Raw genomic sequence first — 18185 nt, forward strand, 5'->3', positions numbered from 1 at the left:
AGCGTTCTGATGAGCTCAATAATCATCAACTGACTACGCATGTGTTGATGTAAACATCACATTTGAAGCATTGGAAACAAGGTGAAGTATTCCTGGGTTGCGGTGCATCATGGACGATTTATCTGATCGACAGATGAAAAGGTAAAGTGCAGGAAGGTGGTCATTGTACGGGCTGTGGCAAGATATTGTTGTAGGAATGATCTTTAAGGGTTAATAAAACTTCTGAGTGGAACGTGAGTTATTGCTTCGCATTCGTTTAGATAAGCGTGACGTTCTAATTGTGAAATAGAAATGTGTCGTGTATGTGCAGTGAGAATAGAAGTTTATTTTCCCTCCCCAATTCAAACCTCTGCCTATACGTTATTAATGTTATTTTCCTCTATTTACATGTCTCTGCAAAGCACACACAGCCATTGAGGAAATCAGCAATTGCCTCACCACGGGAACTCACTCACGTGGCTCAGCACGAGGCCAGGTCGGCAGTCAATCTCATGTGCAGTGGACCATTAACGACTGCTTTGAAGGAGAGGGAGCCTTTTTTGAGGTCAGTTGGGGACACAGCTGACGCAGAGAGGTGGTGGACTGTTCCAGCTGCTCTGAGAGAGAGACATGAAAGCCGACAGAGCGACAATTACCCAAAAAGGACAGGCAGCTGTTTGGAGGAATGGGAACGCCTGAGTCTCAATGTGCAGAGTTGAGTGTGCCAAAGAACATTTAATCCGCAGAGCAGAGGGCTTTGAGGGAGCCATAATTATGGAGCTTGAGTTTTTATGCTATGCCAGATTGCACCAAAGGTCTCGATAAATCTGCCTCCGGATGGCTGCACAGCTTGGCTTTGGGTTGCAATCGACCTTGTTGTTTGTATTCCCTGTTCTTATTGAATGAGTGAACAGGCCCTAAGATAAGAACTGCGAAGAAATCTGTGACGTTTGGGTTGTTCGAGGGTGGTAAGGGATAACAGGGTTTATTTACTGATTAATTTATATGTTTACTGCAGACTGGTTATTATTGCTTCATGTAATCCTTCTCCCATGCCATTTACTTGTTAAATAAACATACCTGGTCTCGGAGTTGGATTCTACTTGGTGGGGATTTCGTTATTGTTATCTGCGGTTTCTCAGCCAGATAAAGGAAGGCGGTTGCAGTCGTTTTGACAACACCCGCAGAACTCGAACCGGGCTTCCGTACCGGTCCCGGGGCTGTTACAGTATGTTTGTGTCAGGTTTCATTTGTTAAAAAAAAAAGGTTTGGCAGGCCATAAACCTTAACTTTACAACAATTCTGAAGTTTAACCCCCTTTAAAATAGAAAAGAAGACACCAGACCAAGATCGATTTGCTAGGGTCCATAGTGGCTATGGTAAGGTGTTTTTGTGGCCAAGTCTCATCTGGAATGGTTGAAACAAATGCTTTGCAGGCCAGAAACCTTCACTTCCCATCTGATTTTGACCTTCGACCCCATGTGGAATAATTATTTAAATAAATAAATAAATCTCCAAATAAATATCTGTCTTTAATCCACAGAGGCTGTGGTAAGGAATTATTATGCCATTTCAATACAGATGCATGGCAAGCCTGGAAGCCAAAAAAACAAGTATGGTAAATAAAAAAAAGAAGTGGGTTTGAGTGTATTTTACCAAAGTACAAAAAAAGCATGCGAAACTCCAAAAGCATGCAAAAATCCACATTTAAAATGGTTTCCATCCATCCATTGGGACCATACTCTGTGCAGAGCGTTGGTGCTGCCGAAGTAGTCTCCTTGGCCATCAGACACAATCTTGGACGGGTCACCACTCCAACACAGGATACCAGCAAGCTGGCACTCATTTTGCAGACCTCAGAAGGATTGAGGAGGAGATTTAATTGGGACCATACTCTGTGCAGAGCGTTGGTGCTGCTAAGCAGTCTCCTTGGCTATTGGGCACAATCCTGGATGGGTCGCCACTCCACCACAGTATACCAGCATGCTGGCACCCATTTTGCCGACCTCGGAAGGATGACAGGCTGAGTTAACCCCACCTGGTATTAATTCAACAGCTGAGTGGGATTTGAACCCAGGATCCTAGGATCCCATGCCCACCACCATAACTATTAAGCCAACACCAGGCATATTAAATGATTTGCATCTGCAATACGTAGGAGGCCCCTCGTAAGCAATAGAATAACTTGGCAATTGAAATACAAATAGTAAGGCTGTAATATCCCAAATAAAAGTTGCTGAACCCGAGCTCACCTTAACTGTCTCATAGTTGAGGAGAGAGTCAATAGCTCTGTTTCCTGCTTCACTGTCAACCTGGTTCATCTCCACTCTGAATCGAGTTCTACAAAATATACATTTTATAACAGATGAGCATCATCACAATGAAAAAACAAAATTCACACATAAAAACACATGAAAGATAGATTCTGCAGAGATGCACACCCCTTATTCAAGCTTTCAGAGGTAATGGGATCCTCAAAGTTTTGCTCATTTTCAGCAATAAAGATCTTTTCATGTAACACAAATTAAAATGGGGGGGGGGGGGAGCAATGTAGACTACTCTCGCCAATTCTAATACAGCGTACGTTTTAATGCCTCTGCCACTGAAGCCTGGTGAACGGAGGTTATGTTTTCACCCCTGTCTGTCTGTCTGGCTGTGAGTAAGACATCTCAAAAAGTTAAGAATGGATTTGGATGGAACTTGGTGGACAAGTTGGGTGTGTGAGCAGGATGAATTGATGTGATTTTGGGTAAGATCCGGAGCCGGATCGGGATGCAAGATTTTTTTATTCATTTTTGAAGTGGTCATTCATCATTGAAAGATGGGGCCAAAAAACTATATCCTAACTATAATTCATGGACTGGTGTTTGTCACGCTACTCCTCCTACAGTTCTGGGGCGATTACATCCAGACTTGCTACATAGGATCAGCATGACCCCAATCAATGTAGAGGTGTGTTTTTATCTTTGCCGGTGGTCATGGGGTGGGGGGGGAGGGAGCGGGAGAGGGGTGGATGCAAATTCTCGATCCAAATGTGCATCATGCAGTGCCGCCTTCAGGTGTGAGAGGGTATTTCAAGTCTCCACCATTTACACAGTTTCCTGTCTCCCACGTTTTTCAGTGCAATCAGGTGTTTTGCATTATATGCAGTAGGTATGTTTTTGCTTTATGCACATAACACGGGTTTTTTTATTTACCTATAAAGAGCTGTCAGTTGCCTGTACAACTCCCAAATAAAGGTATGCGCCAGAACAACGTGCTGCATGCTTGGAACAAGATCGTGCATAGGGCAGGTACTCTGCTCATGAGATAAATATTTCAAAAAGTTGTGGACAAATGACGACAAAAACTTGGTGGATAAGTTGGGTATGTGACAAGAACAAGCAAATAAGACTTTGGTTAAGGTCCGGATGTAGATCCGGCCTCCCAGTAGGATTAAAAAAAAATGTAAACTGTTCAGTCTGGTGGAGGCAATGCTCTCTACTGAGTGCAGTTCTAGTATTTTTTGTTTTCAATGGAGCTATTGCTTCAACTGTTTGACATAAAGTAAATAAAACCCTTGTTTATTTGCTGATGCGACTCCACTGTACGTCAAAATAGGGGAGAGACAACTTGGAGTTTTCTTGCTCACTCACATTGACGATGGACATAAAACAAGGAATTGAACCCAAAATGAAAACAAAAATAAAAAATTACCCCCGTGCAGGAGTGACGGTCATCTCTGCGAGAAAATATATAGCCTCCTGAAGGTAGGGAAGATTTTGCAAACTTTGAAGTCACGTGACGCGAAAACGAAAGCGAATATCGAAAATCCGGCCCGACCATATTTAGATATTGTCCCATAGATTTATATGCCACAATCAAATTCAAGATCGTTTGAGAAATGTAGGAGGAGATAGATTTTGAAAATCGTCATTTTCGCATGAAAATCGTCATTTTCGCATTTTTTGCCAAATTTGAAGTCACGTGACACGAAAGGTCAGGTTCGATCTGTCAGGTCTGTTGTCTGTCAGGTCAGGTTCGATCTGTGACCTGCTACAGGTACCATGTAAACCTGTACTAACCTGTTCCATGGTCGGGTTGTCGGCGACTAAACAGTCTCCCCCACCAGGTTTTCTGGTGAGGAGGGTGTTTGGATATGGACACCCAGCAGGATTAAAAACAAAACCTGTCAAAGGGCGGAGGAGCTCCTTGTGAGCCAACGGCCATCCATATCTAGTGCCCAACTGTGTCTGCGGACGTCCTCCTGCAGTTGGGTCACTTCTTATTAGGAGGTTGGTGGCAGGATTTGCACTCCGGCCACCGTAAAACCCTTCATTCCGCAAAACGCAAAAACGCAAAAAAATCTGAAAACCCACTCCGTGGGAGTACCTCCTGTGCAGCTTCCCTTCGCAGGGCAGCTCACCGGATGACGGGATTGGGGCAAAGCCTTCGGGACCCCCAATCTTTGATAGGAGGGAAACCACGGGGTAACATCCCTGGGTCAGATTGCGGGAGAGTGTGTCGGAGTGGTGCTGAGGTGTCGTCCACCAGACGGCGGTCTCCTTGGGTTAACCTGAGGCGGTCCCTTCGGGTGGGTGCCTGGAATGTCCTATCCCTAAGAGAGGATGATCACCTGTCTCTGTTATCATCTGAGCTCAAGCGTTTGGACATCGGGATTGCAGCTCTCTCTGAGGTTCGGAGACCGGATTGCGGCGAGATAATGGTGGGTGGTTACACCTACTATTGGTCTGGTCGCTCTGATGGTTACCATACCCAAGGAGTTGCTGTAGCTGTGTCCAATAAGCTGACCCCAATGATAATTGAGGTAACACCAGTCAACGAGCGTATTATGAGATTAAGGATTCGTCACTCCTTAGGTGTTATTTCCCTGGTCTCTGTTTATGCTCCAACTGAGGCGAGTGATCTCACCGTGAAGGATGCATTCTATGCCACACTCGAGTCTGTGGTTGATCAGTGCCCCAGACGAGATACACTTCTAGTTTTGGGGGATTTCAATGCATCGACTGGAACTGATAGGGACGGTTATGAGGTGTGTGTTGGTCCCCATGGGTCAGGAACTATGAACCAGAATGGCACTAAGTTCCTTGACTTTGCAAGAAGTCATGGACTTAGGGTGGCTGGTTCATGGTTTCAGCGCCCACAAGCTCATCGCTGGACTTGGTATTCCAACGCTGGCGGTGTGGCAAAGGAGATTGACCATGTCCTCATTGACGGTCGTTGGAGGATGATCCAGAACTGCAGGGTCTACCGGAGTGCTCAGTTCCTCAATACTGACCACAGGCTTGTTGTAGCAACTCTAAAGCTGCACCTTAAATCCTGGAGAATGGTACCATCCCAGCCGAGGCTGGATGTTGCCAAGCTCAGGGATGAGAGAGTAGCTGAGGAATTTGCGAACAGGCTGAGTGGACACTTGGGGGTTCTGGGTGCTTTGGGGGGTCCTGAAGAGTTGTGGAGCGCCTTCAAGACCACCGTCCTTGATGTTGCCGGTGGATGCCTTGGAGCTCACCGCAGGGCAAAGAAGAATTTTGTCTCTCAAGGGACACTGGATACCATTGACCAGAGTCGCAGGGCCAGGCTGAATGGCAGAGCTGAGCTGTTCAGGGAGCTGAGGCGTAAAACTGTACGTGCACTGAGGGTGGACAAGGAGGCCTATGTGCGAGGAATCTGTGAGGGGTAGAGCATCACCTGTGGACAGGTGATTCTCGTCCCGCTTACAGGGGAATTCGCGCATTACGTTCATCCAAGCCCATCCCTCGGAGCACTACAGTTCGAGCAGAGAGTGGTAGGCTCTTGACAGAGGAGTCTGAAGTGAAGGCCCGCTGGGCCGGTTACTTTGAGCGGTTGTACCAGGCTGATCCCCCAACTGTCGAGTTGGACGTCAAGGGTGTTACAATCCCTGTTGCTGACCCTCGAATCAACTGTGGTCCACCTACGCTTGTGGAAACACGGGCTGCGGTGAACCAGTTGAAACGGGGCAAAGCTCCAGGGATCTGTGGCATCCATGCCGAACTTCTCAAGGCTGGTGGAAATGCTGCACTCGTGTCGTTGCATGCAGTTTTGTGCTCTGCCTGGAACACAGGCATCATCCCAACTGACTGGAAGAGGGGCCTTGTTGTCCCTCTCTGGAAAGGGAAGGGTGATCGCCAAGACTGCAACAACTACCGAGGGGTGACGCTGCTCTCAGTGCCGGGCAAGGTCTTTGCTCGGATAATTCTCGATAGGGTTCGCCACCATCTGCTTGAGCACCAGCGTCCAGAGCAGTCAGGCTTTACACCAAAGAGGTCAACGATTGACCGTATCCTTGCACTTCGTGTCCTCACCGAACGCAGACGAGAGTTTCGGCAGGGGCTGCTTGCAGCCTATGTTGATCTCTGTAAAGCGTTCGATTCAGTGAATCGGGATGTCCTCTGGAGGATTCTTGGTCTTCGTGGGGTGCCACCATAACTGATCGATCTGATGTCTGAACTCTACTCTGGTACTGAGAGTGCTGTGAAGTGTGGTGGTACCATCTCTGACTTATTTCCAGTTGTTACTGGAGTTCGTCAGGGATGTGTACTTGCCCCCACACTTTTCAGCACTTGTATGGACTGGATTCTAGGGAGGATGTCGGAGAGATCAAGTTGCGGTGCGTCATTTGGGAATGTCAAGATCTCGGACCTTGACTTTGCAGATGATGCAGTCATCTTTGCGGAGACTTTAGACATCCTCTTGGGGGCCCTCGAGGTGCTGAATGAGGAGTCGGAGCCGTTGGGATTACGGGTTTCTTGGATCAAAACTAAGATCCAGGCTTTCGGTGACATCTTGGATGCTGCTGTCCTGTCTGTGTCTGTTTGTGGTGAGGATGTTGAGGTCGTGGAGAGATTCACTTACCTTGGCAGTGATATTCATGTCTCTGCTGGCTGCGAGTCAGAGGTCAATAGACGTCTGGGTCGGGCCTGGGGAGTCATGGATTCACTGGATCATGGGGTGTGGCGCTGCCGGTACCTGTGCGGGAGGACGAAAGTCCGAGTCTTCAGGTCCTTGGTACTTCCAGTCTTGCTCTATGGGTGCGAGACCTGGACTCTGACCAAGGATCTGAGACGGAGACTTAATTCCTTTGGTACCAGGTCTCTTTGGAGAATCCTTGGCTATCGCTGGTCGGATTTTGTGTCCAACGAGCGGTTGCTGAGAGAGACTCGGATGAGATTTGTTACCTGCATAGTCCGTGAGCGTCAGTTGCGGCTGTATGGACATGTGGCTCGTTTTCCTGACTCTGATCCTGCTCACCAGATTCTCTCAGCGAGGGAGTCTCATGAGTGGAGGAGGCCAGTGGGTCGACCACGTGCCTCATGGTTGCAACAGGTTGACCATCATCTCAAGGAGATGAGGATGGGCCTGGCATCTGCCTGGGGGATGGCCAGACGGAAGCCCCTGGAGTACCGGCGGAAAGTGGACGCAGCGACGTGCTGCTCTGGCACATGCTCCCATACCTGACCTGACCTGACACGAAAACGAAAGCCAATATCAAAAATCTGGCTCGACCAAAATTTAGATATTGTCCCATAGATTTATATGCCACAATCAAATTCAAGATCGCTTGAGAAATGCAGGAGGAAATAGATTTTGAAAATCGTCATTTTCGCATGAAAATCGTCATTTTCGCATTTTTTGCCAACTTTGAAGTCACGTGACATGAAAACGAAAGCGAATATCAAAAATCCGGCCTGACCAAATTTAGATATTGTCCCATAGATTCATATGCCACAATCAAATTCAAGATAGCTTGAGAAATGTAGGAGGAGATAGAATTTGAAAATTGTCATTTTCGCAACTTCAAAGGCCTCGTGACCTTGACCTTCGGTGACCTTGAAAGTCATACCATCGTGTACGTGTCATCGACCTCTATCAGGATCACTAATGACCAAATCTCCCGCTTCAACTTCATTGTGGACGGACGGACGGACGATCGTCACCTCTCCTCTCAACACCAATATTATTAGGTCATGCTCGAAGAGATGACCTAAAAAGATACTGATGGACAAAAAGCCATGATGTAGGATGACAAGGGATAAACAACTGCGAAAGGCAAAGCCAAGATGGAAGTTTGAATCACACTTGCTTCCCATCTGGGTCAACAGACAGGAAGCTTTGAGTGCAGTTTCCAGACAATATAGTTTGGGTATTTTATCACCAGAAGTGTTTTAAAAAGGCATATGTAGACATCTTATAAGGGCTTGCTTTTTCAATAGCAATGAAAACCCGATTGTCATGTCTGGAGCAATAGTGCTTGTTACAGCAAGAGGGCGAAAAGAGACTGGCTATAATTTGAGATGTTGATTTGTCACTATCCTCCACAAGTGCTTCATCTTCATCTCCATCTCCATAAAGTACACCATCATGATTCTTTGCAAGTGAACAAATCTACATTTCGTTTTTAGTCCATCAAATTTCATGAACTTGAGTTGATCAGAGGCCAATGTACAATACAGTAGTACTATAAGTGAATGGACAGGAGTTTTAATTGACATATAATAAATAGTATAATTGATTGCTCTGATTTGTAAACAAGCACATTCATTCATTCTTGCATTCTAATAATCACCCATTTGAAATGTTTCCGGAATGCATATATTCAAACTGTCAACAGTCAACTGTATAAAAAGGAAGTCCATGTAAAACGAACAAAGTATGCATTCAAATACTGCTGATCGAATGTGAATAATAATTCTCATAAGAACGTCCTCACTCGCGGTTGTGTGACAATCTGCCCTCTTCTGAAGAACCATAAGTCCGTAAATGAGTTCAACCATTTGTGGTGTTCCAAAGTCATACGATTGAGACGTTTCCTCCATTGTTCAAATCGTGTTGAATTGCACGACAATGTCATTGGCTGATGGAGAACATGTTTTGCTTTTTTTGCAGATTGCTCAAAGCAATGGATTGGGACCAGCTACATTTTATGAGATCAGTACAGCAATGTTGGAATCACTTTCTTTATGCACAACACATTCATCTGCTCATATCCTCCCATTCAAATGTATATTATATCATCAGAAGTAGTGACATTGTGACTTTCTCAACTAATTGCCAATTTTTTTGGCAACTCAACGATGCAAATGAAACAGAACCAAACATAAGTGTGTAAGAGAGAGAGAGAGAGAGAGAGAGAGAGAGAGAGAGAGAGAGAGAGAGAGAGAGAGAGAGAGAGAGAGAGAGAGAGAGAGAGAGATAGAGAAAAGAGGTAGATGAAAAAAAAATTTGTTGGATGTCAAAAGAAAAAAATTAATTAATTTTTTTTTAAAACATTACAAATGAGAAGTAGATGCACTTATGAAAAAAAAGAGAAGGAAGAAGAAAGAAGGAAGAAGGAATAAGGTATGGTGCGAGACAGAGAACAACAGACTTTTGTAACAAAAGTATTACAAAAAAAAACTTTTCTTTTTTAGGAAACAAAAGTTACATATTCAAATAACAGGAAGGAGAGCGAGAGCGAGAGCGAGCGAGAGAGAGCGAGAGAGAGAAAAGAGAGATAAAGAAAGAGAAAGAGTGAAAGAGAGAAACCCAAGAAAAGGCAAGAAATATAGGAAGAAAATAAGCAGCAAAGAAAGTCAGGTTTTTGAGAAATATAAAACAGCACTTGCCTCCATTGTGTTATTGCAAGAGTGAGAGCAGCATAAACAGTGAAAGTTCCAATGGCTACAGCTGCAAACTCCACTCCACACTTGTAGTACTGTGGAACAGAGTTCAATAGAGGTCAATGAGAATGAAAATGAACTTGATGTCATCAGTCAGGTCTGTGAATTGAGCAACACTGCATGAAGCAAATTAATTTTGATTACCATTTTTAGTTTTAGTAGTACAGGACTCCAAATATTGACTGACTCCACTCAAGATAAGGGGAACAACTCAGTGTTTTTCCTCAAAGCCCATGTACCCAACCAATTACTCTGTCCCCACCATACACCCCCCCCCCATTCCCAATACCTGCTGGATACTGACTTTTCCACATGACAATGCAGAAAAAGTTCTGAATAGCCTTAATTCTGCCTCAATGATGGGCCCAACTGCATTAATGCCAATGTTTACAAATCCTGCAGCACTGCTCTTCCTTCTCATCTGTCTGCTCTCTTCAGCTTCAGTCAGCTCCATTATATTTGAAAGATAGCCAATACAACCTCCCTCCAATATTACATGCAAGAAGGGTGCAAAAACGAAATACTTCAACTACAAACCAGAAAACACACTTCCAAATCTTAAGCAAGGTCATGGAACCCATAATTAGCCCCACCACCGAAGGTGGACGGAGGTTACGTTTTCACCCCCGTCTGTCTGTCTGTCGGTGAGCAAAATATCTCAAAATGTTATGGACGGATTCGGCCGAAAGTTTTTGCTGACAACTCCATCCCTCATCCTTCAGACAGACAGGCAGCAGCCTCTTCCCTCTCTTCAGACCTTGACAAAACCACAAACTGGTCAAACACTTGGAATATGTCTTAACCACGAGAAAACTCTATCTATCTCTATACGTACATCTCCAAAAGGACTGCACCGCAAGCCGCCCCATCTAAGTCCTCAATAACCGTCTCAAAGAGGTTCCGTCACTCAAACTCTTGGGTCTCGCTCTCAACCACGATCTCTCTTGGGCAAGTAACATTTCAAAATTGGCTTCCAAAGACAGATGTAGACTGGGCATCCTTTGTTGTGCAAAGTCACTCCTTGGCACACCTGAACTCCTATCCACCGACAACGTTTTCATCTGCAGCTTGATAGAGTACTGATCTCCCCTCTGGGCTGGCTCCTGTCTCACACCTTGCTCAGCTTGACACAGTGGAAACCAAGGCTTTTAATATCATTGGAATCTCTCGCAATGAAGCTGAGTCAATGAGCCTATTACTTCGCCATTGCCATCAAGTCATTGTTCTCTCTATCTTCTCCCACCTCCTTTCTGGTCTTGCACCCTCTGTCCTTTGTCCTCCCCAGGTATCTACAGGACGCACGCTTTCCACCAGCAACACCTTCCTCATGAAACTTCCAAAATCCACAACCACTGCTTACCACCACTCGTTTGTTCCTCTCCCCCCCAACTGTGGAACCAGCTTCCATACTCTTCAAACTCATTCTTCCCTCCAGGTCTTCAAGATAACTGTTCACCACCATCTAGAATCATTCCACATCCAAAACCGTGACCTTTTCTGAACCAACTAAATCACACCCCAACCCTCCCAAAATTTAGCTTATGAATCTATCTTGATCACAAGCCTGGTGTTGGCTTCGTGGTTAGGGTGGCTGGCTTGGGATCCTAGAGGTCCTGAGTTCGAGCCCCATTTTCTACTGAATTAACACCAGGGGGTTGACTCAGCCTGTCATCCTTCCGAGGTTGGCAAAATGAGTTTCAGTGTACTGGTCCCGGTGTATGCCCCGGTTAGAATAGGTGTACCATGTCCCTATGTGTCGTAAGAGGCGACCAAGGTTGGCGTCAGGAAGGGCATCCGGCCATAAAACATTGCCTCAAGAAGGGAACCATGATTGCCTGGAGCCCGCAAAAGCTAACCCCTGCTCAGCAGGGAAAAATGGCTGTTTTTAATCTATCTTGACCACCCCTTGTGTTCTCCCTTACCCCTCACCTACACCCCATGTTTGTCCATCTTCATCTATTTTTTGCCCTCCGCCCTGCTGTCGGTGTTTCCCCTTCTCCTGCTGTTCCTTTTTAGGTCATCTCTTCGAGCATGACCTAATAATATGGGTGTCGATGTTCTTCAATCCGTCCGTCCGTTCACAATGAATTTGAAGTGGGAGATCTGGTCATGAGTGAACCTGATAGAGGTCGATGAGACGTACACGATGGTATGACTTTCAAGGTCACCGAAGGTCAAGGTCAAGGTCAAGGTCACGAAGCCTTTGAAGTTGCGAAAATGACAATTTTCAAATTCTGTCTCCTCCGCCATTTCTCAAGTGATCTTGAATTTGATTGTAGCATATGAATCTATGGGACAATATCTAAATTTGGTTGGGCCGGATTTTCGATATTCGCTTTCGTTTTCGTGTCACGTGACTTCAAAGTTGACAAAAAATGCGAAAATGACGATTTTCAAAATCTATCTCCTCCTACATTTCTCAAGCGATCTTGAATTTGATTGTGGCATATGAATGTATGGGACAATATCTAAATTTGATCAGGACGGATTTTCGAATTTCACTTTCGTTTTCGCGTCACGTGACTTCAAAGTTTGCAAAAACTGCCCTATCTTCAGGAGGCTAATATTCTCTACTGGGCATGGTAAAAGTTAGTGAATGGTGTCATTGCATAGCAGCTGACCTTGTATATTTATACATTTTCCGCCGAAGGTGCAAAAGTTTCAAAACCCGAAATGTAAACGTCGGCATTTATTTTCAAAATAGAATTTCGTGCGCGCACGCGCCAAAATGCCGAGTAATCTTTAACCAAACTGCGCAGTTTGAGCTGCGCAGTAGTCTTCGGTCATAACTGAACATTGAGAACTTGTGGTATTATAGAGATGACCGTCACCCCCACACGGGGGTAATTTTGTTATGTTATGCCCCAAATCATTCTTTGTTCTAGCTCTTTCACGATCCTGAACTGTATACAAAAAAACAATTATGGACAGGTTGGGTGGGTGACAAGGACGAATTAGTTAGATTTTGGTGAAGATCTGGATTCACATCAGAGAATAGTTTTTTTTTACTTTTAAGTGATTCTTCACCATTGAGAGAAAAACAACACATAGCATGTATTTCAAGAAGTTGTGGATGGATTATGACAAAACTTGGTGGATGAGTTGGGTCAGTGACAAGAACAAGCCGATTAGATTTTGGTTCAGGTCCGGATGCAGATCTGGTCCATGAGTGACACAAAACATTAATAGTTTAGCCTGGCGGAAGTATGCGCTCAACCTCGTCCCATTTTAGTTACCCTGCACTCGCGAAGCAATAAGCAGGGTTAAGCGATCGGTTGCATCAGTGTGCCGTACGTACATGTCTGCATTTTTAAAATTCATTTTCTCAGCAAACGTTAGTCCGATTGACACAAAATTTTCCAAATAAGGTGCCTCCTCCTGTATAATTTTTAATCATACTTATGACATCATAGGTCATATGGTACAGGCACCATCTTGGAAAAACCGAAAAACTTTGCACCTCTATATCTCCGAAACCACTCCATGAAAACAAATTACACATGGCTCATTGCCAAGTACTCCCCATGGGGAATAAAATGTATTAATGATGATGTCATCGCTTTTTTCATTATGACGTCATAATTCAACAAGCACAATGCTTTATTTGATAAGAAATAAAACTTTTTTTCCTTTGCAATTGTTGGTCCAATCGACATAAATTTTTTACCATAGATGTGCTGCATCCTGTAGGAATTTATAATGGTAATTATGATGTCATAGGTCACATGGTGGAGGAGCCATCTTGGAAAAAAAAAAAAAAAAAAAAAAAACTTTGCACCTCTACACCTCTGAAACAGCTCCATGGAAGAAATTGAAACATGGCTCATTGTCAAGTAATCCCCATGCGGAATAAGTAATAGGTGATGATGACGTCATTGGTGCCTTCATTATGACGTCACAATTCAACATGTGCAACGCTTGATCCGTCAGTATGAAAAGTAATTTCTCCGCAATTTGGACACAATTTTCACCATTGGAGCTCCTCCGCCTGTATAATTTTTCAATGATAATTATGACGTCATAGGTCACGTGGCACAGGTGCCATCTCGGAAAAACCAAAAAACTTTGCACCTCAATATCTCTGAAACCATTCCATGGAAAAAATAGAAACATGGTTCATTGTTAAGTACTCTGCATGCAGAATAAGATATGTTACTGATGATGTCATCGGTGTCTTCATTATGACATCATAATTTTACAAGTGCAATGCTTGATCCCATCAGTATGAAAAAAAATTCCTCTGCAATTGCTGAAACTGCTAATCGATCAATGCAAAACTTTACCCAAATGATCAACTACTCATGGGAAATATAGTTTGAGAAAAGTGACATCCTCGGTCACTGGTCTGGCACCATATTGGATCAAAGAGAAAAAAACAAAAAACAGAGGAGTTCGCTTGCACCAAGTCTTTCTCAAGACTGCGCAGGGTAAGTATTCTATAAATACCATGTAGTTCAAATTTGCAATTAATTCAGCTTTAGTTTTCAGCCATGTTCTCTAATATTGTTTCCAAACACTATGAAGGTGAAACCCACTTCCTTAATGCTCTCACCATTCCTCATGTCAATCAATAAATCAAAGAACTCTGGTCGAAGATTAATTCTTTTAAACAACTTACTGAAAAATTATTTTATGACTTTAATAAACGTCTGAGATTTAATATTCAGGTTTTAACATGTTGACTGCCAACCACAAGTACACTCATCGTGCTGGATATACCGCATTCTACCACTACGAGTATGCCAGTGGAAAATATCACGTTATTTGCTTAATTTACACATGGACCACATCTGTGTGGAAGCCATTGCTTGGTGTCCCTCATTTACCCAGGTGTTTCCATTTTTGTCCACTATCTGTACAATTTGCAATGACATCATTCCAACCTCAATTCAATGCTAAAAAAAAAATAGTCCTACTGGATAACTAGTACCTGGAAAAAGGAATTTAAAATCTTATCCTCCTGCCAGCGAAGAGTTTTCTTGTAACGTGGGGGTTTCCCCACCAGTGGATAATAAATGAACTTAGATTTGCTCATCGAAGGGTAAAATTTGAAAATGAAGAATGGGCTTGGCAAATGGGAGTGGTGAATACTATAAGAGTTGGCAGTCAACGTGTTAACACCCCTTCATGCCTCCATTTCCTATATAAATGCCACCATCTCACCAGCAGACCTGCAACCATTAGAATTTCCAATGTTGTTGGAGCAAGATTGAAGGCAATAGCAGAAAGCACGAAGGAGACGGCACGTGTTCCTCGATCCAGTGCTTTTCCAAGGGCTCCAGTGTGCCTTGCAAGGTGAAATGATAGATCGAGTGAAAGTAGATGCAAGAATGATGCACGAGCTAGACGCCGAATCGATGACTGAGCAACTTGTGCAAAAACGGCAGTTCGAAGCTCAGAGCAGAGTGTTGCTCCCAACCGTGCTGCACCATCTGTAAGGAACAAGAGACATGAAAAGAATACAAGAGATAAGAAACCTGTTGACAGAATTTGGTCATGCTAGAGCAAGCAACGGGCAAAACTGCTCATCCTGATGCAAGACTGGTTAGCAAATGTGCCGAACATCGACCAAAAATATTAAAAGGCCTTACATCCAAGAATGATTGCAGTTGATAATGTGACAATGGTTGAAGGCACTGAGGAAAGCTGAAGTGGAGAGCCAGCTTGTTCATTCAAGGTATCAACAGCTATCTTGAAGAGAATGGGAACTTGAATGGTGAGCAACTGAAAAAAAAATTATATATGCATATAATCGAGCAAGAACACGAAACCACAAGGGCAAACAATTAAAATGCAACTAGTAGTTAGTGAATATTCAAAAATGAAAGCACCACCGACAAACACAGTAACCCAGCAAGGCAAAACTTATGTAAAACCACCAATCGCTGGGAATCCGTGATCAAAACACCAAACCTTACCTTCCTTTGCCCAGTAGTGCTTGAAAGTGGCACTTAATTTTTTTTGGATATGGATCCTCACGACGACAACCAGTTTTTACGATCCGTCGAATGAAAAATGAAAATACAATAACCAAGTGTGAGTCATCATTGCGTGCGCATCATGCAGCTACTGGCTTGCATCGATGCTGTGAACATGGCAGTGCCGCCGATTCAGTACCCCTGTAGGTTGGAAGAGAAATTTGAAACTTGGCCAGGGTGCTTGCGATATCTCGCCTACTTTTCATGAAGAACACTGTGGGATCTTTAATGTCCACCAACGAAGGCCAGCAGATGGGACACCTCGTTTAACAGCCAACAAAGAGATGGTGCACATATTGATATAATCGCTCAATAAATGTGAATGACAAGTTTATATAAAAGAAAAATACTATTGATACTGTACTTTGTTTTTAGCACATGGTACTGAGAAGATCAAAATATTTTCAATCATCACATTTTACAACTCCCCCCCACCAGGAAGTCAAAGTTGTTTAAAATGTCTCAGGATATTTGAGATATTAATTCTTGACAAAATATTTGTTTAAACAATCAAATTTGCCAAAATTACGAGATTAATGTTCCAATAAATTCCAAAAGTATTTATTCATTTCCGAAACGTCACAAAAGGCTCTCCACAACTCAATCATTAAACAAACTTCAGTACTTGGCCCTTTGATCCGAATCCACCTCCTATTAAAAATTACTTGTTTCTGAGCTTCACCAGTTTAATGAAGTCAAGCAAAAAAATTAAAACCCAAAGCTTAGCATTGTCAATAGTCTTCATGTTGATATTATTTTCCCAAACACAGTCCATCTATATCACCTTGTGATTTTCATCCCTTATTGGTTCACGAAAAAATATTTTCACGAAAAAAATAAGTGACCACTATATTCGTTATTGTTGTGTGTCTGTCTGTCCCGAGCATAGCTCCGTGGGTTTTGATCCGATCCTGATAAAATTTTGGTGGGAGGTTAATATCATGATCCAGTTGTGTTTTCCTGAGAATGGGCGTGGTGCACCCATTATGGGCGGAGCCACGCCCAAAAAACGTGTTTTTAGGGGGTAGCCGATTCCAATTTGCATCTTCTCCGAGGGGGTTTGGCGAATCTGGCAGGGGTTTCGGTGTTTGGTTAGCCCAATGGCACCTGCATAGCCCCACGGAGCTCGATTTTTCATTTTCGTCCCAAGGTCAAGGTCACAAGGTCACGAACTTAGAAAATTGCGAATTGTGTTTTTAGGGGGTAGCTGATTTCAATTTGCATCTTCTCCGAGGGGGTTTGTCGAATCTGGCAGAGGTTTTGGCATTTGGTTAGCCCAATGGCACCTGCATAGCCCCACGGAGCTCATTTTTCATTTTCGTCCCAAGATCAAGGTCACAAGATCACAAACTTAGAAAATAGCGATTTTGACATAAAAATCCATCTTCTCCGAGGGGTTTGTCGAATCTGGCAGGGTTTCGGTATTTGGTTAGCCCAATGGCACCTGCATAGCCCCATGGAGCTTGACTTTTCATTTTCGTCCCAAGGTCAAGGTCACAATGTCACGAACTTAGAAAATTGCGAATTTTGACATAAAAATCATACGACCACCCAAACTTTGAGATCTTGGATGACAATATTTTTATGCATAATCTTGAGGTCATTCCCCACCTTAAGTCTTGAAACCATTTTGCTCTATCTCGAACACCTTGCCCGTGGCGCCCCCTTCAAGTTTGTTTTTACGCTGATTTCATCAAAGTATGGATAATCTGAGAAGTGCAAAATGCCATATATTTCCTTTTGTTATATTGTTATATGACGTTATATTGTTCCTGGAATGTTCCAGAGGAAGTTTTGCACCAAAGGTCATAATCCTTGACCTTTAAAGTTCACAAAGGTCAAATTTTCAAAGTGGTGGGAATCGAACCGGGTTTCCGACCTTCTTCGACGAACTACAATAAGCTATAGCATGTATCCTGTTTCCTTATTATCTTGCCAAAACTAAGTTTTTGCAAGATATGTTAGTCAGCTTGTATGTTTTTTTTATTTTTTTATTTTTTATTTTTGTTTGTCTGTAATCACGTATAAAAAATTCTGCAGAGCACAGTTATCATTGGAAATTTTTGTAACTTCGCATATCAGAGGCCTATAGAGGTCCCTTTCAGCGCACAAAATTTTGAAGGTCAAGGTCAAAGGTCAAGGTCACTGTCGCAAATCAGGGGAGTCGACGAAACCCTTATTTTTTGAGTAATTTTGATCGGAGCGTCTTCAAACTTCATGGGAATATAGTTCATGGTCTGGAGCTCAGCTGATTAATTTTTGGTGGTGATTGGCCTTGACCTTCATATGTGTTTTTTTTTTTTTTTTTTTGTAATCACTTATAAATCACTCTGCAGAGCACAGTTATCATTGCAAATTTTTGTAACTTCGCATATCAGAGGCCTATAGAGGTCCCTTTCAGCACGTAAAATTTTGAAGGTCAAGGTCAAAGGTCAAGGTCACTTTGTCGCAAATCAGGGGAGTCGACGAAACCCTTATTTTTTGAGCAATTTTAATCGAATCGTCTCCAAACTTTATGGGAATGTAGTATATGGTCTGACGCTCAGCTGAT

The 18185-nt window shown here is 43.4% G+C and overlaps 1 protein-coding gene across 1 annotated transcript in view; it reads right to left on the minus strand.

The window, feature by feature from the left end:
* The window catches only part of ABCB7 (ATP binding cassette subfamily B member 7), a 51394-nt gene that overhangs the window by 25547 nt on the left and 7662 nt on the right, over positions 1-18185 (minus strand). Inside the window, exons 4-7 of the mRNA XM_085848640.1 lie at positions 15248-15380; positions 14820-15088; positions 9603-9691; positions 2232-2319 (exon numbers count right to left, since the gene is read on the minus strand). Of these exons, the coding sequence (XP_085704766.1) occupies positions 2232-2319; positions 9603-9691; positions 14820-15088; positions 15248-15380 (579 nt within the window). The remainder of the gene's footprint in view (positions 1-2231; positions 2320-9602; positions 9692-14819; positions 15089-15247; positions 15381-18185) is intronic.

The sequence above is a fragment of the Eptatretus burgeri genome, chromosome 12 (genome assembly GCF_056783735.1).
Source record: "Eptatretus burgeri isolate ZD-2024b chromosome 12, Ebu_testis_v1, whole genome shotgun sequence".
NCBI lineage: Eukaryota > Metazoa > Chordata > Myxini > Myxiniformes > Myxinidae > Eptatretus > Eptatretus burgeri.